We start from the raw sequence: 23593 nt of genomic DNA on the forward strand, positions 1-23593 counted from the left end.
CTAGATTAGGAAAAGAGAAGCAATTCTACTGAGTCTGGAAAAACTTCAGCTTTGCAGTAAAAGACCACCCATGTTACATATAAATAGCATTTCTATTAATAATCACACATGCATACTCATTTCTATTATTTTTTTAAATGGAAAATTATGGAGAGATTTTTTTTTTTTTACCTCAATATCTGGCCTATTTTCAGGATTCTCCTCTTGCATTTGTTCCAAGAGAGTATGCAGATCTTGCCCAAATTCTGATTCTGTCTCTGGCTCTACTATATATTCAATAGCCGCTTTCAATGTTGCACCCAAAGAATAGATGTGTGCCTGTAGTAAGTTTAAAAAAAAAAGACATTGAATATGTTACCAATTCTCTCACCAAAAGAGCTCTGAGAACATAAGAGATATCTTACATTGTTTGCATTTTGTAACTTATCATGTAACAGTTTACTGGTTAGTTGAATTTAAACAGAATAGGAAGAAGTAAACGGGGCTTCAGTCCTGCTTTGTGGAATATGTTCACTAAAGACAAAAAGAAATAACCTCTTGGTACCACTAGAACCATTATTTTTTTCTCATAGTAACCAATATTACAACTGTTCATGAGTTACTTTTAAAAATAAAACCCAGCTGAGTGTGTCTGTAAGTGGTATTTAAGTTAGAAACATGCTGGAAGACTGAAGTGACATATCTGTTAACAATAAAAATATTTGACAAATTAAACTTATCATTAAGGTAAAAGAAAATGAGCAGGAACAGTATAGCATAATACCATTTCCTTGGCTCAGAAGATACTTACAGATTCTAAGCGTTACTCCATATTTGCACACTCTTTCTGGTAAGGCCCACAACTTTGCAAGTAGTGCAAACAAAATGAGCTGAGCAAGTGATGCTCTCACATCCAGTGCTAATTGTTTTTGGTTTGTTTTCCCCATACAACCACAGCTTTTTTTTTTTTTTTTTTTTTTTGCTAAAAAGCAATCATTTCAGATCTGTTTTAGTAGCAATGATAATTTATCCACAATGGCTTATATATTAATTGTACATTCCACTCAGCGGATGCAAGTCAATAAAATTTTAATAAAAATTTTGAGTAAAAACTTGCAAAAAAAAGATTCATATGTAGAAGTAGTACAGTCAAATTCAAATTTACTGAAAACCAGGGAAAAAAGTGTTCAATTGAGTACATAAATAAAAAAAAAATGAAGTTTCGTATCTTAAGAATCTGTCTGTACAAGGAAGGTTAAGATAAAAAGTGATTTGCTCCCTCCGCACCCAATCTTCTCATTAAAAGCATGTTAGCACCTCTAAGTTCTACGAAGGGGAGATTGTATAATTTCTGTTGCAAGATCAAAACAGTTGATAGTAGCAAAAGGACATGGAACTACAAAGCCTAAGCATCTAAACCACTAACAGGAAGACAACTTTTTCTTCATACTTTCAAAAGTTCTCTCTACTGCCACCCACACACATTTCAATTGCAGAAAAACAATCTCTAACCCAGACTGACAGAGTTACTCACAAAGGAAATATGCTTCTCAGAAATAAATATTTAGAGGATGATGATCTTACAGTTTGATAATTTAGCTTGCTGTAAAACTAGCTATAAATTAACACCTTTCTAAAGTCCACCTTAAACAGGCCAGTAACTACTGAAAAAAAATCTAGAACTTTGCTTCAGTATCTTCCAATACGCAGAAGAAATTTAACTAAAATTCCTTCTCCAATTCCTGAACATATATGAAGATAGTTGTATAACTTTTTTCCCCAGACTGCTTCATAGGGTTTTGAGCAATGAAAAAGAAGTGTAGAACTTACTGCTTTTGACATTAAGCTTTGCTTCAGTGAGACAACACATCTTATTAGATCATTTATTAAAGGACAGGATTACACAAAATTCTACATATAAATCATGGAAAAAAAAATCAATAAGAACAAAAGAGAAACAATGTTTTAAGAATTTAAAAGAGCTCTAAATAACTTCTTGTACAAACATAACTATACTGTGGGAATTAATATACTTGATACGAGTTATTCAACTTGATGTGACCTACAACATGACATCAATGACATTGTTTGATATGACCTGCAACAAGAGACTGTTAAAAGAAGAAATTAGTAACTCCTCAAAGAAATGGTGGAAAGAAATTGTAATGTACAAGTTACTGAAATTTAACATTCAAATATAAGCAGTATATCTGGAAACTCACTTAAGGTGGACTTATACTAAAAAGACCAAACATCAGAATACCAGATGAAGTAATACCATATGTGAACACATCTGAATTCAGAAGGTACTGCTTAACAGAATAACCAATTTAAATCTCTCTATCCTACTTCTAATCTCAGCAAAGGGTAAAAGAAGTTTTATTTGGAAAATCTGCTTTCAGACTAACATCACTAAACAACTGATATCAAAGCTTCACTGATGATACTTTAAGACAATATATCACTTATGTGATTTTGCATCATGCAGCAAGAGTAACAACACTCTTTGTGTTTGTATTTGTACTCTATCAGTGAATCCTGCACTTTTATTCATTTGGCATAGTGTTGTATTTTATACAAGTGTTAAGGTTTACAGATGCAACAGCAGGAAATAAAAAGAAATCTACTTATTCATTTGTAGGGTAAAAGATAAAGAACAAAAAGAACACAGCAACTAAGCCTCCAGGAGCAGACAATGTTGTCATGCTTGGCATGTCTTTAACAGCTCACATCAAGAGGCTATACCTGTAGCCCTGAAGTAAGAATTACAAATAGTTTACCTCAAATTGTCAGCTTACTTGAAACATTCCTTCTTCCTTTGGTTGCCATTTAACAAGCATATTACTTCTGGAAACCTGGGGTGACTATAACACGGATGGAATAGATTCTTGTTCCTGCCTTCTCCTCTTTTTACTCAGTTGTGGAATTTTGAACATGTGTGTAGACATAACTCTCAATGATAAATTTTATCATTTAGACATTACTCGTACATTTAGGTCTCCAGAAAAAGTGTATGATTCCTCATTTACAGAATGTAGTGTCTATGCTAAATAGATAGTGCTTAAGCTTATGTAAGATTATATAGACTTCTCTTGGTAAGGAATTTAATCTCACTGCATAAAAACTCAAATATCAGTTCCAAAAGCAGGACAGGAATGAGGAAAACTACTTTGAGGGAACAAGAAAATCCACTTCTAAAAAAATTTCTTCATCCACTTGATTACGAATGTGGATGTGATAGGACATAGAAAAAGGAAGGGCAGAGTGATATATTATCTCATCTCACTTTTTCCAACTAATCTCTGTTCACAGTGGGGAACTTGCATCCCCTGGTATCCATGATCTCCAAACATTTCAGTCTAGAAATGTTTAATTCTTTGCAGGCAAAGAAAGAAAGGTGAGGTCAGATAGATTTATAACATACCAACATGTTTTGCTTCTACTGATTTCAAAAAGAGTTGCATATATTTTGAGGGACCTCTTACATAGAAAAATGAAGGACCTATTTTACCCTTATTTATTTTGCCACAAACACAACATAACTTTATAAACACACTGCTTTCTATTTCATCCATATGTATATTTAGCAAATATATTTTCACAAGTACATTTTAACACAGTATTTCTCCCCTCTCCCCCAGTCTGGATCTCCCTTCCACTTCCCCTCCTTAGGGATTTATAGAGAGCAAGGAGGTCACCTCTTGGTCTCCTTTTCTCCAACTAGACAACCCAAGTGCCCTCAGGCTCTCCTCACTGGACATGCCTTCCAGCCCTTTCACCAGCTTTGTTGCCCTCCTCCAAATGTATTCAACTACCTGAACTTGAATTTTTATATTATGGAGCCCAGAACTGCATACAATATTCAAAGTTAGGCTGTACTGACACTAACTATAGCAGGAGAAATACCTCTTTTGATCAGATGGCTATGCTGTGTTTAAACACACCTCAAAATTCAGTTTACCCTCTTGGCTGTCAGAGTACACTGTCAGAGCTAGCTCATGTTGAGTCTGCTGCTGTCAACCAGCACCACCATATCCCTCTCTAATGAGTTGCTCTCCAGCCACTCATCTTCCAGTCTTTATCTGTGTCCAGAAATTCACATATTAGACTTACAGAGTGTAGAAAGCATAAAGAAAAACAGATTTGTTGCTTGAACTTATGGCATTTTTCACATCATCACAGTATTCCACTTTGCTTTTATTAAGGTATCCATGAGTTAAAGAACAGTTTTTTCAACTTAACCTTAAGCCTTTTATCTTAAGTGGAACAATGAGAAAATTAGTTTATGGTCATCCACTAGGTGGGGTGTTCCCCAGATTCATGCAGCAAATATGCTGCTTCTACTTACCACTGTTTAAGAAGTTGTTTTCATCTTCTGGGAGGAATTCAAGATGATAAATGCAGTAGATAAAGTAAATTCACATGTATAAGATCTGATGCCCACTAAAACTGACTGCTCTCAGCGAAAGTAACCTCACAATCTAAATTTCCCCCCTTCCAGTGAAGATGTTGCCTCAGTTTCTTGTGAAGAGCAGCAAAGGAGATATTAACCATAAATCAAGAAATGGTTTTAAACCCTAAAGAGAATGGTTTATGAATTATAGGAATTGTTCCACTTCAGAAGCCGATAACTAGCATGCATTTTAAGAAAGATCCAAAAGGGAAAAGACATTAAAACAAATAAACAACAACAATCAACTTTCTTCACAGTTCCTAAAGCAGCTTTCAAGTCAAAGACCATAAGTGACTTGTAATAATTACCTAGGCCATGACGGCAGGACTGTATTACTCTATCAGCTTGGAGGGGGGAAAAAAAGCACAGGGAAAGAAGTTATATTAAAAGCCAGATCTGGAGATCTGGCTTTCTAAGGAGTACATTCACACTTAATACAAAGTAGCAAGGATCACAGTATGCATTACTGGGAAGGCTGCTATGGAAATCACATGCTTTAAAAATCAAGATGGTAACACAAAGAAAAGCTGTCCTAAGGAAAGCCACAAGTATGATAGGAAGTCCTGAATATATTCTTTTCAGTAAGGGAGCTCTACGTGTGAGGAAAAATTTGAAGGTGACAATCATACAAATGGCTTCAAAGATGCATTCTAATTATACTAGATTGTTTTCCAAGACAAAGGCGTAGCAAGACTCAAAAGTAATAACACAAATATTTGGAAGGTGAAGATGATACTTTTTTTTTTAATCTTCAAATTTAGGGAGAGTACAGTTTCTGACAGCACTAAAATTTTATACCATGAGTAAAATACATTCAAAAAGGCTTCCATCAGTTCCAATCCAGAGTTATTTGGTGTGCTGCATACCACTTTATGACCAGTTAACACTACAGGAATTGAAATCAGAGAATAATGATCTACTCTGGTTTGAAACCTCTATAAATCAAAAGATCAGGAGAGGAAGCAAAAACTCCAGGCCTACACAGAGTGTGACAGAGGCTCTGTTGTATCAATGCTTGGCAGGGCTCAAGAACTAGGCTTCTATAGGAGCTCATATTTGCAGAAAAACAACGCAGAAAATAACTCAAAAGAGCTTTTGATTAACAACCACATAAGCATTTAGGATTATGAATAATGTACATTTTGTATTGAGATTTCACTCAGTTCAGAAATTTAGATATTCAGCAAAACTAGAAAAGAAACACTGTAGTAGAATACTTCTTGTAAAATATTTTTGGAATTATAGGAAAAGAATAAGACATCTTCTGTTTTGATATTATGACCTGATCCTTATTTTACCATGCACCATTTTTTTTATTCTTTATTGAGATTGTTGGAAAATATATAGATGTTTTCAACCCTGTCAAAGTTCAAATCATTTAAGGTTCCATAAATGAAAGCTTCAGTATCTTATAAATTGCATATTTTATAAACAAATTCAAGTTAATGCTTAAGAAAATTGCCTCTAGAAGAAAACATTTAATAATTACCTATGTTTTTTTCAATATGCTAGCTCACTCTAAAGTGTTTTTTATGCAAAAGGAACTCATATAGCAACATCCTTCAGCAACAAAATGAGAGGGAAATGGACCAATTATTATTTTCAATACTTCCCTTTCTTATAGTACTCTTTTCTGCATAAACAAACTGTTTACTAGAAGGCACTTTATTTAATAGTAGCTTTTTATTCATTTGGCATTTTGAGTGTGTAGAGTCTGCAGAATGTGCTGGAAGCCTTAACCAGAAGACTATCCACAAAACATATACTCCATCCTGAATTAGCAACACGTCAAAAAAGTAACATTTAAACTAATGCTACACTTGCAATTTATCCCTTTTAAAGGTAGTTGCTACTCAGTTTGTCTTGTACAAAATTCTTGTACAAAAGGCTTCTTTAGAAAATGGAACAATGAAATGCAGCCACAGACGGGATTCATCTCAAACAATTCATTCACATTTGCAATCTGCATGTATTTCAAGTCTTCAATTGCCTTTTTATTAGCATAACAACTAAAAGAACACTTTCAAGTCTCAACATGTTCTTTGGCAAGTGTTAGGTGATCAGTTTATGTTGCAAAACATAAACAAGATGTTGCAAATGCAATCATCTAAAAAGCAATGCTACAACTTAGAAGTTAACCAATCAAAATCTAAATGCACTTATACAGTATGACTATTTTTACTACATTTTATTAAGCTTTGGTTTCTTGTGATATGCTCTAGATATGTCTGAACTAAGGAAGCCTTACCTAGAACGTCACTCTAATCTGACTGCCTTTTAGCCGAGGGCTGCTCATCTCTAATGACTCAGGAAAATACTTTTTCCTCCATACATTTTCTAAACTTTATCCACACATCTTTTTTGCATTCTGGCTTTACAAGAATTTCCACAGTTTATTGCACAACAAAGAAGTATTTCCTCGTGTTTATTTTAACTCCACCTGTGTGTACTTCATTGTTGCCAAGTACTTTTTTCATTTATGAAGGTTGGCAAGTAATCACTGTATGGTTGCTGCTAAGAAAGGCTTCACAGATTTCAAGCCTAATTTCTCCCTCATGGCATCCTCTTCCAGACTTAAGAATATCACTGCAAGTAATTACTTCCTTTATGAATGCTGCTTCACCATCTGCACATAGAAATTTATTTTACAGCTAATTTTGTCAACACGGTCAATAGTCTATTCTACTAACACTGATTTAAGTAAAAATTTTGATGGCTTCCCATCTAACACTGCAGTGTTAGAACCTCCTAAAGGTCCCTCTGCACAAAAATGGATTAGAAAAATCATGCATTTTTTCATTTTTCTGCTACAGCTTTCTTTGAAAAAATTTAATATGTTCTTGATCTGCTGACTTGAAGACTCTGGGCAACATTCCTACTTTTGATAGATTTCAATTATATTGCTCAATTTATTTATTTATTTATTTTTACACTTCTGTACACTTTTATTTTTGGCCTACACCTTTAACCTGCTAGGTTTACAGTCCCAGTCCCTTCCAATTTATTTATTTGAAAAATACTGTCTTAAACTTTTTTTTTTTTTTTTTTTTTTTTTTTTTTTAAGTATACCTTTTGACTTGCTTCTAATCTTTTCCTTAGGTTGCTCTTTTTGGGTCTTTTTCAGGTCTTCTTTGGTCAGAGCTTAAAATTTATTTAAGAAACATTTGATAAGCTCACAGTAGTCTCCACATTATTTGCAAACATGTTGTTTTAATGACTGTTCTGGTTTTCTATATGGCTATGTAGAAAAGTTGACTGCTGTCCACAGGCTAAATTTCTATTCTCTGGCAGTGATGAAACTGAAAAGCAATACTGTCAATCCAAAACTACATCCAGAATAAATATGAATTTTTCAACTTTACTGCAAGATAGTTTTAAGAGGCTGTTACTCTAATTACTATAGTAAAGACAGACATATCTTGAGCCACCCATCAGTGACTGTTGTAAACATCCATTTCGCTTAAAGTCGTCACACAAAGAATAACATACAATCTAGCTGACTGTTTTAAAACCAGCCTGTATCCATGAAATTACTCTTATCTTTAAGGTTGATGGTACAAATTAGGAACATGTTTCCATTTTCACTTCCATTTTCAGCCTCCCATAATCACAGAGATTAACACTAATGAATAGCCCCAACTGACTTCTCTCCTGCAGGACTGTAGAAGTGTAATTATGACAGACAAAGAAAAGTATTGCAATAAAACTGCTAGAGACCTCAAAGGTTAGATAGCAAAAGCTACAGACATTTACCTTTAAAGCTTCTTAAAGCAATTTTTTAAACTCCTTTTGGAACAAAGTTTCACATATCACAATTCTCCTTATGCTTTATCAGCCATTAACCTTCTTACTTTTAAGTTACCCACTATAGGTAATTCGTTTATCACTTAAGTAAACTAACCCAACCTATTCCCTTGTAGGCATAGAAACAAGGAAACCTGGGAAGCACTTATATGCATGCTGATCAGGCTCATTTTATCCTCCCTCAACTGCACACATGTAAGATATTTTTCATCGTATAGAAATGTATTCTTTGAAATCAGTGAAGTTTTGTCTGAAGCAGTATACTCTTTATCTTAAGAGAAGCTGCTTACCGATAAACTCACTGAGCTGAATAGTTCAGTCACACAATCCTCTTGGGGATATAATTATTCCACATTTCGGAGCTAAAGAATCTAAGACGAATACTTACAGTTAAGAGCACTGTGGGCCAATAAACTCAAGCAGCCTCCAGTTCCTTTACTGTGCCACGAACCAAAGACATCAGGATTCTAACAAAATATTTATTGCTGTATAGCAACAGTTAATTCTTCCTTGAAATTAATCTAGGTAGATTCTTCCTAGTTCTCTACAAGAAAGTAGGATCTTTAATGTAAGAAGTTGACCAAACACTTCTGAACTTACACTATTACATACTATCTCATGAGACAACATCCAAAGAGCATCACTGCCTCTGACCTCAAACTTTTTTTAGTCCCTTAAAACACTGATTTTTACAAGAGCTGCATGTGACTGAAATAGCAGGTCAATAGGTAGCTCTCATAGTATGCCAGGAATGCTAACAGGAGGATAAACAAGAAAGATTTTTGTTTGTTTTTAAAAAGATTCATAGGAAAATACTTGTTGCAGAAGTGAATCCTGCTCCTTCTTGTCAATTAGATGAGACGTACAGAACTGATGTATATAACCATGATATGACTTGAAAAGTACAGCCTGCATATACAAAAACAATTTCACATGGTAAGTGTAACATATATACTACATTCACAGACTGTTCCCTCCAAAGTGACAGACTGATTAAATCAATATTCCTAAGTAAAGCAGCAACATCTGTTGACATTACAGTTGAGAGCAAGGAGTCTCTGACTTCATTAACTTGGTGAAAGAGCTCAGAAGCTCAAGAATCCTGGAGAAGACATACCAACTAATAAAAAACCTGCTCTAGTGGTCACCTGAGAAAGCCTAAGCCACCTGCAATGCATTTTCCAGGTGTTCAGATCCTAAACTTGAAATACAAGTAATTAGTTCTCATAGGAGCTTCCTTGAAATTCTGTAATTATGAGAATGACATGTAAATGGCACACATTCTTTCATAACCCTGAAAGCTCTGTTGACTGAATTTAAAGCAAACAAATGAGATAACTCCATAACCATCCAACTCATAGTACAGACTGAAGTAGTCTCAAAATTTCATCTGGAGGTTAGGAAAACTTCTCATCTGCCACCTACTTTGAATTCAAACCTTTCAAAAATGAAGTATTTATGAATGCTTTCATACAGTCATGAAAACTTTTTTTCAGCAAATGCAAACTGTTAAAAAATATTTGTCATTGTTTCAGTGAATATAAAGTCTCCAGACACTAACAATAATCATGAATCTTTACTAGTGATCTGAACAACCACATAAAACATACAAAATACAGGACAGAGGCATTTAGACATAAAGTAACAACATGGAAAGCACTCTGAAATGTGGTAAAGAGTAAATTATGGAAATGAGTAGAAAGCACAATAGAAAATTAAGTTCTTTCATCCAGTAGGGCCATGATGGGGCCACCAAAGAAATTCATTTGAATGGTTAGAATTGAAAACAGATTATTCCACCAGAACTAAGGAAGACACCTTCTCAGTTATGGATGAAGTTATCACAGCTGATCAGAAGTAAGAGTTTATTCAGAAGAGGCCAGAGAACAATTGATCCAAAATATTTGTGCATCTTCAGAGAGCCTAGAGTTACGATGTAGCACAAACATACTGGGAGAAAGTCACACCTGCTTCTTTCTATAGCTTTTTTGTTTTTTTAAGGGAACTGATCTGCAAAATCAGTCAGCATCACTCTCCAGGCTTCTAAAATGGTAAACTACCATAGATACCAGCTGCTTTAAGATAAAATGCTAACTTAAGTAATCTTTTCCTCACAGCAACAAAATCCTCAACTGAGAAGGTTAGAAAAAAGCTTTTGTGTGAAAGAATAAATCTCCCTCAGTCTTAAGGAAAACAGATAGCTTTAATAAACCTCACTTGTAACAACTTAATAATGAAGTAAGGGACAAAGTACTACATATTTTCATAAAATAGGTTATCTATACACAGTCATTTCTCTTCTACAGAGATTCTTCTGCCTATAAGACAATTCTATTGATGAAAATAAAAGTGAGCCTGAAAAGTTACATTTCAGATTTAGAGACAATAGGCTCAAGAAACCTGTGAGAAAAGAAACGTGCTAGGTTTGCAACTTCAGAACTAAGCAACAAGCTGCAGGGGTTTTTGGGGGACATCAAGTTATACATTCTAAGAGATTCTATACATTTAAAAAGAAAAGAAATAAGAAAAAAGACAGATGACAAAAATTATTCAACTGTTGGTCTCACATTCCTTCCTTTGGTTAGCTCTTTGTGTAAAGCAACTAAAGGGTGATATCATTCAGTGTGAAGTTCTTCATCTTTCCTTAATTGGGTCAATGATGTAAAAGCAAGAGCAGGAGGATTTCATTTACTCTTCTAAAGCACAGTAGAGGCACATGTAACTAAATAAAAGTAATTTATTTTTGTCACTGAAGAAAAAGACAGCCTTAAACACACTCAGAAAATAGAATGATTTAGTCTAAAAGAGAAGTTAACATTTGCTGACGAGAAGCCTTTTTGCTGTTGGACAGAATGAGTCTCCAAAGGAGCCTATATGAAACCAATGGAAGTAGAACTCAATAAAAAGGACACTAGCTGTTTCAAAGGATTTATTTCTCCATCATATAAAAACAAAACCAAAAAAACCCTCCAGAAGAACAGGCAAAAAGTTTTCTTTTTCTTCTCAGAACTAAAGAAAGAACAGAACAGTAGTAATAATATAACATTCAAAGCCACTGCCTTAAAATGCCAGAGAAGCAGCAAAGGCAAAACTTCCTTTTTAACTTCCAATGTTTTGATTCAGTAGAAAGAAGACAGCTTTGTAATTTAGAGAAGGACCAACAGCTGAGACCTGAGCACTAGCTCGGTAATGATCAACTACCGAGAAATACTGCAGTACCAAACCGTCAGCTCAGTTTTCTTTAGTAGGACCAATATACATATACACCTCAAGCTTTTCCTTATCTATTCCCTAGATCAGTAAATTTAATTTGGCATTTCAATGCATGCATTTATATGCATATAAAATATTTGTATGTACATGGTAGATAACAATCCAACTGTCTTGACACATCTCATAGGAATAAAAGTCATGAATTTTAACTATTGAGACTCTTAAAATATCTCTAGCTCATCTTTTCTATTTGAAATAAGGTTGTTGAGATACTTGAAAGTTTTTGTTGGTTTGTTGACTAAATCATCTATAATCCACTGAGAACTTCAAGTCAACAGTTGTCACATTTTAATAAAGAGAATGCCAGCATTCAACCTTTACTGTTTCTGACTCCAGTCACTGCTGGGATCACTGCATGCCTCACACCTGCTGTAACAGCAAAAAGTTTCACTCTCTTCCTGGTTCTATCCCACACTACTCCCCTCTCCTTCCATGGTAGCACAGTATTTAAGACAGTATCACTTCTTTTCCCCCCAGTTTTTATACCTGAAAAAAAATTTAATCCTACTGCATATTGAGTTCCAGAACTACTGCATTTTATCACCTCTAAATAATGGAAGAAGTTATTAAACAGAATCATTATCCAGTCTGCTTCAGACATAGAAAAAGGCAGACTGAAAATTCACTGATTTCTTTTTCAGAGGTTCACTAGAACAACTGAAATTGAATAGCCATATTATTAAAAGACTATAAATGCAAGTTCATACATGGCAGACATTAGTCCTTCATCTCACTGAACGCTCATATCTTAGAAATGTGAGGTTCTGTATCAATGAACCTTTGTGTCAGACTCAATGGCAGTTTTGTGATAGTGACAAACAGCTACTTGAAATTGGTTTGAGACAGCCAATGTTTTTAACCTGAGGCAGTTTCTATTGTAGCGATGGAAATAAAACTATTAATGAAGTCACCAGTATTAAACTATTCCTGTTGTGCCTCCCACTGGTCAAATTTCACAAGTCCTGCACTGTAGTGCCCACAGCAAAAAAAAAAAAAAAAAAGACATGGGACCATTTTCATTAAGAAAAGCTTTTCCTATTTAGAGAAGGGAATAAAGAATCAGTTTACACTGAAGATGAATATATATATGCTTAGCAAATTATTCAAGTACGCCAATTTTAAAAGAAGCATTTTTGCAACTCCATCTCTTCATGCTTTTCTAGAACAGGAAAACCACACATTCTATACTACTCTCTAGAACAGCACACTAGTAGAGCACTACATAATTTGAGACTAGCCCTTTATACTCAGACATTTATTTCTAGCTGACTTAACTCAAGGTCCAGTGAAGACTAAAAAAAAAAGGAGGCCAGTATTTACTATAGCATCTTTCCATCAGTGTGGATGATGAGATGATGAAAAAGCTTTTACATCATCACATACTTGCATATTGCACAACATCATCACATACTTGCATATGTATTAAAAATAAAAGTGAAAATGATATTAAATGTACTGTAAAATAATCCACCTCTTCTTTAGAATTGCAGTATGGATCATAGCACTAAAAATGATCTCCTAGGAAAAGTAGAAACATTCATCTCGTTTATCCCATTCCCCTCTCTTTTTACAGCATTAACCATTAACAGCAGAGTTTCTAAGGCACAATGGTAGCAGCAACAGTATGCAAGGAGATAGCAATGTTACAGGAAAAGATTTAAAAGGAATAGATACCCAGGAGGTCCTAGAGAACAAAGGCACCTGTTCAGCTTTCGTTTTTATTGTGATAATACACTTTTCTTCTTCTTATACCAGCAAGAAGAGGACATGATAAAACTATCCTATTAAACAGTGATCCAAGTGCTTGGCAACAATCCTTTCAAGGCCTCTGGAACCCCTCAGAGACAGCAATCCATCTTCCATCCCTTTTATTCCACCCCCACAGGTTCAAATAGTGACAGCACTAACAAAGTGACCAGATGCAGAGCCTGGCCACATGTCACCATTGGCCCCTTTCACAGCTACTTCCTTCTTAACATCCTTCTCATAAAGAGCTGGTGTTAATATCAGGTATGGAATAGAGGAGTCCTTGAGAGCTAGCTTTTACTTTCCTACTATTAACAGTAACTGAAGTTGGTCTTGTTCTCACTTTACAAATAGAGAACAAGTCAGGAAACAAAGCACAAGTCTAAAAGAAACCATGTAAAAATAACTGCTTTTCAGTTCTATGCCTTGGCCTTAGGAGCAAGCTTTATATCTCTTGCTATTTAAAATACTCACCAGAAACTGAAATTTTAAATAGTGTTGTTTCAGACACCAGAACAATAATGCATTTCAATTTATTTCCTGTGTCTCTTGCCCTGGTGTGCTTGTGACTGCCAGCTAAGTTTAGTAACTAATTAGACTGGAGTCACAATTCCATTAGAGGTCTGGATCAGTAATTCACAAAGCAGGAAACAAAACATCTCTTGTTGAAATAACTGTAGCTTTATTTGAAGAACTTTTTTTTTTTAAAAAAAAAATTTTAAAGAGGGAGAAGTCATCCAGTATCTACACAAACTGCATTGTACGCTTCCATTTTCAAAGCCACAAAATGGGTCACGTTTGAATTAAGTAATACCTCTGGCTGACATGACTATTTTAAATCAGTTGAGCTTTGACACCAGACTAATAGCAATCAAAGATCACCATAAACACAGTCTGTGGTTCCAATACTAATTTTCTCTTTATACTGACATTGAATAGTTTCGATATAAATACTAGTATACTTTGTTGACAACAGAAAGTAAACAGGCACAGAAACACTCCTTCAACAAAAAAACCTAAGATCATTACCAAGGAAGAAGCACTAATAAAAGACTTCATGCCTCTATAGAAGGTGCAGCTTATTGATATAGGGCAATTGAATCTTAAAATACCAAGAAAGCAAAATTGCAGAGCGTTTCCTCACAGAGGTGGATTTACACACGAATGCCATTCCACTACTGCATAATAGAAGATTACAACTAGGGATGAGGGAATAGATTAATGTATCAATATTGTTGAAAAACAGAGGAACCTTTAAGTATTAGAAGCAAGAAAGAAACAATTACCTTGGAAGTATCACAGTAGTTTATAATCTTGTAAATGTAACTTAAGGATCAGACCTACCTCCTGTCTTAGAAACTGCTAACATGAATTGAGTTCAGTATAGATCCCAGGCAAAATCTGATCAGGTACCTAAATATTTAAAAAAGAACCAAAGCTACAAGCAGCAACAGGAACTTTGAAACTTCCATGAATACTCAGCATCCCCTGGCTAACAAGAAGCACAACTCCCAGATGCACCTTCACCTCAAAAGAGAAAAACAGTGATTTCTCAGCCTTCTGCATCACTGTAAATTGCTCAATGGAAAACAGCTGAGGCAACAGATCAGGCTTGTAGCACTGGTCTCTTGCTTTGCAAGGTTCCTCAAACTTGTTAGACAAAGAAATAGGGAAAGGGACAGAAATCGGTATATCCAGCCCTTCCCCCATTTCCCTACAGGAAAGAGCGTGATGACATTGTTTCTCCTCCAGCTGAATACATACCTTCAGGTACTTTCATCAGCCTTTGCAAAGAAAGTAAAAGGGTCAATGTTCAGAGCCACTCCTGACTCAAAGAACCTTCACTGTGTAGTCGTTATTTGCACTGGACTTGGTATTAAGATTCACTGGGGGCTTAACAGGCTCTTAAGAACTACCATATGAGAAGATTCAAGAAATAAACCTGCATGCAGAGGAGTTTTACACAAGATGAATACAGTGGCCTTGTATATCAGACAGAACTAAAATTTCAGGTCTCTTTGTATTCCCAGATCCCCATTTCACTTTGACCCGCCTCTCTTCTTCAGTGTGTTTATTTGTTATATGCATACCAGAGTTCAGCAACTCCTAGAGACAGAAAAAGGGGAAAAAAGTATGCAAGCTCTTGAAGATTATATCTTCAAAGTGTCTGTCTCAGATCCTACAGGCTTCTTGAGGAGCAAGGTACAGAGAACATCTACTTCAGCGGATTTTTTTTTTTAAGTGCAGCAGAATTATAACAAAAACGAAGAATCAGAGATATAATAACCTTTGACCACACTTCAGAACTCCCTTTCCTTGGTTAAAAAACACTACTCTATTTTCCATAAAACTGGCTCCTTCCAAGAAGCCCTCTGTCATCAGCTTCCCGCTGTCAGTAACTCAGAAAATCCCAGTCTGGGGATCAAACAGGATACTGAGCACAAAAAGTTTCAATACAACTCTGATGATCTATATAGCTACATTTAAAAAGCACAGCAACAGAGAAAAACACTGCATTCCTGAACTTCCACGCCTGTGCAATTTCTCTCTCTACTACTCTCATGTCCTCCCCATCTTAATCATTCTCCACTTACTTGTAGTACTACGTAATTGCAAAATTCATTTATTCTTTTCCCCCTCAGGGAATACGAAGGGCTATAAAAATGACTATGAAAAAGAAAACTACTAATGGTAGAAGGTTCTCGTGTTGTACAACGAGTAAGTAGACTCAATTCTTTTATATACTGAATGATGATAATTCAAGTGCTTTAATCTGTAAGATTTTCTATCTAAAACACCTGCTAGGAAAAAAAAAAGTATGAAAAACCAACACAGATACTGCTAAGCAAGCAAGCACTCTTGCAGTATGCAATGAGATGGTTGATTTGGGAGGCTAATGAATTAGTATAAACAATTTAAATCTAATTTAATTTAACAATGTAGAGCATTTATGCATTGCAAAGCAACAGATAGTCATTTGCTTCTTCATTAAACCAAAGATAATATTGCCGATTACCCTTCCATGAATTATTTTACTGAAGAAGATAGCAAACACATTTTATATTTAGTCATAAAAGTTCATGGCTAGTCCCCAAACAAGCAAATATAATGAGTGAAGGACACCAGTGAATGTAACATAGACCAGCAGCTGTGGTTTAAGGTAATGTGTTATTCAGTCAAAACAGATTCTCACATTTTAACAGTTAGTGAACAAATGTTTATACAGAAAACTAATACTGAATTTTAAGCATACCTTTCAATACTACAAAAGACATGGCATGCTCTTAAAGAAGCACAATTTACCATTCATAATCTTTAAATGTTTTAAGACTGTATACCAAGAATTCTGAGCATTTAGCACAGTGAAAATACTGAAGAATTTAAATTCAACTATTTTACAGAAATTTGTGAACTTGCCTCAAAAGTGTTACCGGTGATATCAAATTCTGGTGGAACAAAGGCACCTTCTGGATCATCTTTGAAAGGAAAAGAAAAGGTCTTGGATTAGAAATTAGTAGGTGTGCTTGTATAAAAAACATACTAATTTGAGTTTGTACCATAAAACTGGTATTACTATTTGATACATAGGAAACAACAGCATTTCGATTCACTCACCCCTGATCTACAAAGAACTTGCTATTCATGTTTGCAGTACTGCAAGCAAAGTGTTATTTTCAAACTTTCTACCAGAAGATGCTATACTTTTTCTACCATGAAACAAAACAGATAAAACACCCTCCAAAGAGATTTATTTAACACATCTAACCACTTCTGGCATGTTTTCAGACCTTTATGCTTGGACCAAGTTATCATCTAAGCAGGTGTGAATCAGCTATGGCTTGTATTTGGTTAACAGGACATTTTCATTTGCTAGTTTCCACCACAGACCTGGGTTCAATCAGCAAAAGCAATGTGAAAAGCTAATTGCCTCCTTTTCCATGGGCCAGCTCAGAACCTTGACCTAGTTAATTATGGTAATATTTGGAGAAAGTACATTCTTTATGTGGCTGCTGCCTAGCAGAAAACTGAGCTACTGCAGAAAGCACTGCAGACTGAAGAAGGAAGAAAGGAACTTCCTAAGAGAAACTGATATTGCTGCTGCATACAAGCATACATGTAACATCACAGAGTGTTGATAATTTCTCAGCAGGGAGAAAAAACAGCACGCTCACACACATCACACACTCATCACAGTTTTAGCTCTAATATAACTTTTGTGCCTGTACTTCAGAGTGAGATGCAAAACTCATATTGTGAAGACAGTAACCTCAGATGCATGGTTTGAGGCTTGTTTGATGTTTACAAATGGCAGCTACCTTTGTTCCCTTCTTTCAAGGGAACAGTTTGAAGGCTGTACAAATGTACAGTTTTTAATAATCAGTAACGCTCTCTGTATCCCTTAACCATAGTGTTTAAAATAGAGATTTGTCTGATTTGAACAGACAAGAAGATATCAGAGCCCTTGGCAGAATATCCTACTGGATGTTTGTCACTTTCCTTAGCACAGAACCTGCACTCTATAAAAGCAGAGGTGACAGGCTGTTCATTTTCTCTCACTGGCAAGGAACTCCAGAGGTCATCATTTTCTTCTGGAAGAATAAATGCATAAGTAACAGCTATGAGAAACCAAGAAAAGACAACTTCCAGAAGGGCCTTATCTAGCAAACAGTATTTTAACAAAATAACAACAAGATCTGAGGAAAAGGGTAAGAGAAAGACTCAAGGACACAGTGGAGAGAGAGGGGAGAAAAACAACATACTCTTTTTTTTTTTATCGTTCCTAGGAAAAACACAATTTTAAGAAGAACTCAGGGGAAAAAAAAAAAATCACTTCCTTAGAGACTAATATGACATCAGAGAACAAAATATTTGTACATCACCTGCATTATACAGGAATTCCCATAATCACACATTTTAAATACTTGAATAGGGCAAATTCCTGGATCAATTGTTTGCCAGCTATTCAATTAGACTAAAACTTTTATGAAGAAATCGATTTTTCTTTCCCAGCTGCAAGCAAAAATATTAGATGAGAGGAGTCTTTAATCCACTGGATTTATCCCCTGCAACAAGTCTCTCATACATAGCCCCTTATGAATACAAAGCCAGCTTTTCTCCCCATCCAAACTTCAAGTTAAGACAAGTTACTTAAAACAAAGGAAACCAATTCCATGTGAACAAGGACATGACAAGCAGATACACTGACATACAACCTATGTAGGAGATGGAGATACATTAAATTAACCTGGATAAGTCTTAAAGTAACTAGGATGAGTCTTCTAATCAAACTCATACAAGTCTTTATTGATCAGTCACAAACTGAGCACACACTTTCATGCAGATCTATATTCACCTATTCCTAAATAAGTCTTTTTTTTCCTTTATTTTAATTTTAAGTCTTCAGAATAGACTAGAATGCTTTATTACAGCCTCTCACTATGAGTTTCCATAGTTTTAAAACAAATTGCCTGGAAACACAAATACTTACCACTGAGTTGTTCCATGAAGCATACATTGCCATTGGTGTTAAAAGCCAGAGTGTCAGGAGTGATGCAGAGCGTCTGGAAGATTGCAGAATGGGCAATGCTCTTCAGAGAATGGCAACACTCCAGGCAAATTGCCCAAATATCTTGCTCAGTAAGACAGCTATCTCGCAGTGACAAAATATCAGCAAGGGACACATTCTCCTGCCAAGACATGAATTCATAAATTACTCCACATTTCATGACATTACTTTGGGTATCATAGATTACATTTGACACAAGTGACTACAAGTAATATTTCCAGCAAGTTCTGAGACTTTCCAGGACACTGATTAACACCCCAAGAAACATAAAATTCACTATGCTGCTTTTAACACAAGAAGTCTCCAAGAAGCACAGTTAACCTGAACAAAGGTATCACGGTACGTTAACATCAAAAATAGACTTACTATGGGAATTATGCAAGTTACATAAACACTGCAACAAAGTCAAGGAAACAGACCATTCAGAGGTAAAAGCAGAGAAATGAAATTAAAACATTTTGTTTAACATATGCTTCCCTTAGACACTCTCAGGTGGCTTTTGATAAACTCCTTTTAAATTCCCTTCACAGTGAAAACTTCCTTACCAGTGAAAAAGTACCCTCTAAACTGGCCTGTCTTACAAATGATGCTGTTATGAAGTTTAGTGGTGTAGATCATTTAATTAATCCTCAGAAGTCAAACATGCTGTAGGAAAAGTGTTCTTAGACACAAAAACCAAGTATTTCAATTGTCCACTATTCCCAATGCTCTTAGGATCAAGACAGTTCACAGACTTAGTTTCTAAGCTATTGTCCTAAAATATTAAATCACCTTCCCTTCACCCTATGATTACAGCAAGGACATTAAGACTAAAGCCTACACTTTCTGAATGATAGTAAGTATAACTTGAATTAAAGATGCAACCAAATATTGATGTATAGAAAGGAAAGTATCTCAATGTCAGCCAAACAGAACGCAAACTGAATTGTAGTGGTTTAAACTTTTAAGCACAGAAACTTGAAAAACAGAGCTAACTGACTTTATGTACCTCATTATTGGAAAACATCAAGATTTCCATTATTATTTACTGACAGAGAAAGTTTGTTGACACATTTTTCAGAGCATGAAGTACTTCATTCATAATAATATCCTTTAAACAAGGACCAGTCCTTAGTCCAAAATTTATTTTGCTTTTAGACTAAAGCAATAACAACTTAATTATTAAGTTATGCTTAATAACTGAGAAAAAAAACAAGTAGAAAATAAATCATGCTTACTATTATTTGGCAACTGTAACTTTTATTTTCAATATTGTAGTTTTCACCAGCCTAAAGATGTATTAATCCACTCACAGAAGCATTATTGCAGTACCATTGAGCACTCAGCCCTCACCCAGCTCAGTCCAATACAACACAGAAAAGCAAAAGCTGTTACAGCTCAGGTACACGAGAAAGACAATCTCATTTTCTCCATGCTGTCCTCAGCATTGGATGCATAATGCCACCATTGGATTTTGAGGATGAATAAGAAAACTTTGCATGTTTCTATGGGGAATTCCTTTCAAACATGAAAGGCAGTACAGAGGTTCCTAAACTTGGAAACACAAATATATGAAAAGGAGCTGGCCACAAAACATCAAGTTTTGAAGATGACTATGCTGATAGATGAGGACAGATTTGGGAAAGACAGACTGCTTGTTCTAGCACAATGTAATTTTTTGATCAAAGCTATGAGCCAGTTATTTGAATTTGTTTAGGACCATAGAGCTAAACAACTATGTGACATGATGGCACTTATCAAAGCTGCAAAGAATATTTCATTAGATGCAAAATCATTGTGTCCATCACAAGAATATGGATATAAAAGGCTCACTTTACAGACACTATAAGAAATAAAAATAACCTGTAAAGTTTGGGAGAACCTCCATATTGATTTGCAGACACAACCAGGACTTGATAGAATTTCTTTTGAGTCAAGCTTGAGTTGAGTTCTTGAGCTAATACTAATCACCAGTAGCAGTATCTATGCTTAAAGCCACAAAACCATCTTTGTACCGGGTGCAAATGAAAGATGATGATCTCATGCCAGATAAATTTATCTTCTTTCCAGGGAAAGGGAGAGTTTTGTTTAAAAAAAAAGAAAAAGAAAAAAAAAAAAAAGGAAAGGCCTAAGAATGCTGAATTCATATTCAGTAGCTTCTTTCAGCAACGGACAGACTGGTAAAGATAAAAAACAAAGAAAGACAACAAACAGCAACAGAAAAGCTACACAGTAAACCTTTCCTTCCAAGGACACAAAGCTATTTACTTCATGGAAACGGTGCATTTCTCAAATGACCACACTGAACAACAACCTTCGCTACCAAAGTTGCTACTGCAGCACTGCAACACCCTTTCAGAGAATGAAGCATTGAAAATATTGAGACATATATTTGCTTAGTTTCCGTAATCAAAGCTATGCAGAAACAAGTTTTCATTGCGGAAAAATAAACAAACAAACATTGTTTCAGAATGTAACTCAGCATCTTCTAGCAAGTTGAAGCTTCTGGCAAGCCATAACTGCAATATTTTGATCTACAGAAAGCCTACAGAAAAACTTGCCATTGTTACAGACACCTTTCCTCACTCGTCTCATTATCAGGAAAATATACTTGCAAAAGACATTATTGTTTAACAGCTATGAAAAGTTAATAGGTCAAACAACCACACTTCAATTCATCACTTTAGTTCTCAGTTTTCCCTTGTATTTTCTTCAAAAGTGTAATGCAGTGCAGTAGCATATGCAAAAAAGCAGAGAGAAAACAAAGAGAAAACAAATTGGACACAGACAACTTCTTAAAAATTTTGAATGAAATATTAAGGAGTTTCAGATAAAGGAAGTCCCAGCCAGGAAAGACATTTTAAATACACTGTCACCACCAGTATTTCCTACTCATCTGCCCAGGCACTTTCCTGCTTCGCACACTGAATGCTGTAAGCCACGTACACCACAGCCTCCACTCAATGACTAAGCATCTAGGAGTACTTCAGGTGCCAGAAGGCTGTGAATGCTAAGTCCTGTTATCAAGATAGTGCACACAAACCTCAAAACAATCTGTTCTAGAATCATGGAAAACATGGCAAGCATCGTCCATTAAATTAGTCAGATCTGAAGAAAAACATTTTGTTGCCTGAGTAAGTCAATTGAGTACTCTTCAAAGGAGTCCCTTAAAGAAAAAAGTTCTCTAATCACCAGGTGATAGGTGATTATTCTCTCAACAAGAATATTTGAAAGCATTAATGTGTTTGGAAAAACTAAACAGAAGGGGCTGATGGGAATCGACAGTCACAGTCTGCATTGAGAGAAATGGGCTCAGGTCTTCCTCACACAGAAGAAAGAACAGACCTTCTTCCACCTTTCTTCCACTTCTAGCTTTTAAGCGAACCTGTAAAGAGGAGGCCACTGCCAGCCTCCTTCTGTATTTGGCATGGACCAGTCTGAGAGGGCCTACATCAAGCACTAAGATGAGGAAGAATACCCATGTGAGTGATAAACACAAACCCCAGGTCAAGATCAGAAGAGTTGGGTCAGGTTCTACCAGAAGCATGAAACTGCTGAGCCAGGAGTTGACTCACGGAGTTTGTTGGGACTTCTCATCTCAAACACCTCTACATCCTGATTCAGCTGGGATTCTTGAAAAAGAGAGCTTTACAAGGTTTGGTTTGGGAAAGAAGCCACTCATACATGGTTCACCAGACTTTCAATTCCAAGTTTAATCAACTTACCATTGTTTTACCCAAACATTCAGGAACACTTCATGTGAAAGGATACAGAGAGCAAAGCAAGAGCAAACAAACAAACAAGTGCAAAACCAAGCACACCCACATAAAGCTGACTGCAGAACCAGCTACAGGTAATTCAGCACAATAAAGAAACAGATGCAATAGCTTTTTACATATTTTTATTCCCACCTGACAAAGGGTTTTTATACAGGGCAGTAAGAAATGGCTGTACAAGGACCAAGCTGGTGCTATATTTTTACACTTTTAAGAAATTACCCTCGATTGATTACTACAAAGAAACACACTTCATAACTGCTGTTAGTGCACGGCCACAGCAGGAGCCAGAAACGAGACGCCCCATCCTCGAGCACCATGACTTTGCTGTTGCATGGAGCAGGCGGAGAGGATGGGCCAAGCCCAACTTGGGAGCTGAGATAACGGGGCAGAAGGGAGCGCAGGAGCCCCGGGCTCGCGCCAGAGCAGAACGGCTGTGTCACCGCGGCCTGGCCGCTGCCGGCGTGCTGGGCAACCCCCGGGCTCCGCTGGGGCTGCCCGCCGTGCCGCAGCGCAGGCAGGGGCCAGGCTGCCGGGGCCCGAGGCCGCCTCACCTCGGATGCCCGCAGGGACCGCCGCGCCGCGCCGGCTGCGTCCCCGCACCTGCCGCACTCACCTCATCCTCCAGCAACGTCGGCAGGGGCTCGAAGTCGTAGCAGTTCACCTCCTCCGCCTCCTCATAAAACCCATCCTCCGCAGCAGCCTCCATTCCGCCCGGGGAGAGAGCAGAGGCTTCACACCCTCAGCCCCCGCCGACGGCTCATCCCCGCGCCCGCCTGCAGGCGACCCCCGCGGCGCCGAGCGCTCGCCTGCTTTAACCCCTTCGCCTCCCGGCGGGGCCCGACCGCGAGGCGCCCCCTGCGGCCCGTCTCCGCCTCCCGCCTAAGCCCTCGGCTGGGGCAGCGCTGCCATGACAACGCGGCCCGCCGCCGCCTCGCCCGTGCCGCGCGGCCTCACTGCGGCGGCTCCCGCCCTCCCGCGGCGCCAAGCGCACCGCGCAGCCCGCCCCGGGGCGTC

The 23593-nt window shown here is 36.8% G+C and overlaps 1 protein-coding gene across 6 annotated transcripts in view; it reads right to left on the minus strand.

The window, feature by feature from the left end:
• KNDC1 (kinase non-catalytic C-lobe domain containing 1) overlaps positions 1 to 23554 on the minus strand; it is a 60478-nt gene extending 36924 nt beyond the window's left edge. For 5 of the 6 annotated variants that reach the window (XM_090145291.1, XM_031597704.2, XM_090145292.1 and 2 more), the window contains exons 1-4: positions 23193 to 23554; positions 18744 to 18942; positions 16673 to 16731; positions 172 to 318 (exon numbers count right to left, since the gene is read on the minus strand). In XM_090145291.1, coding sequence (XP_090001417.1) covers positions 172 to 318; positions 16673 to 16731; positions 18744 to 18942; positions 23193 to 23285 — 498 coding nt within the window. In that variant the 5' untranslated portion in view covers positions 23286 to 23554. Of the gene's footprint in view, positions 1 to 171; positions 319 to 14599; positions 14995 to 16672; positions 16732 to 18743; positions 18943 to 23192 lie in introns of those variants that run through there. The other variant, XM_090145293.1, reaches the window with a different exon arrangement.
• Between the last annotated feature and the right edge of the window lie 39 nt (positions 23555 to 23593).

This window comes from Phasianus colchicus, chromosome 8 (assembly GCF_987193195.1).
Source record: "Phasianus colchicus chromosome 8, bPhaCol1.hap1.1, whole genome shotgun sequence".
Classification (NCBI taxonomy): Eukaryota; Metazoa; Chordata; class Aves; order Galliformes; family Phasianidae; genus Phasianus; species Phasianus colchicus.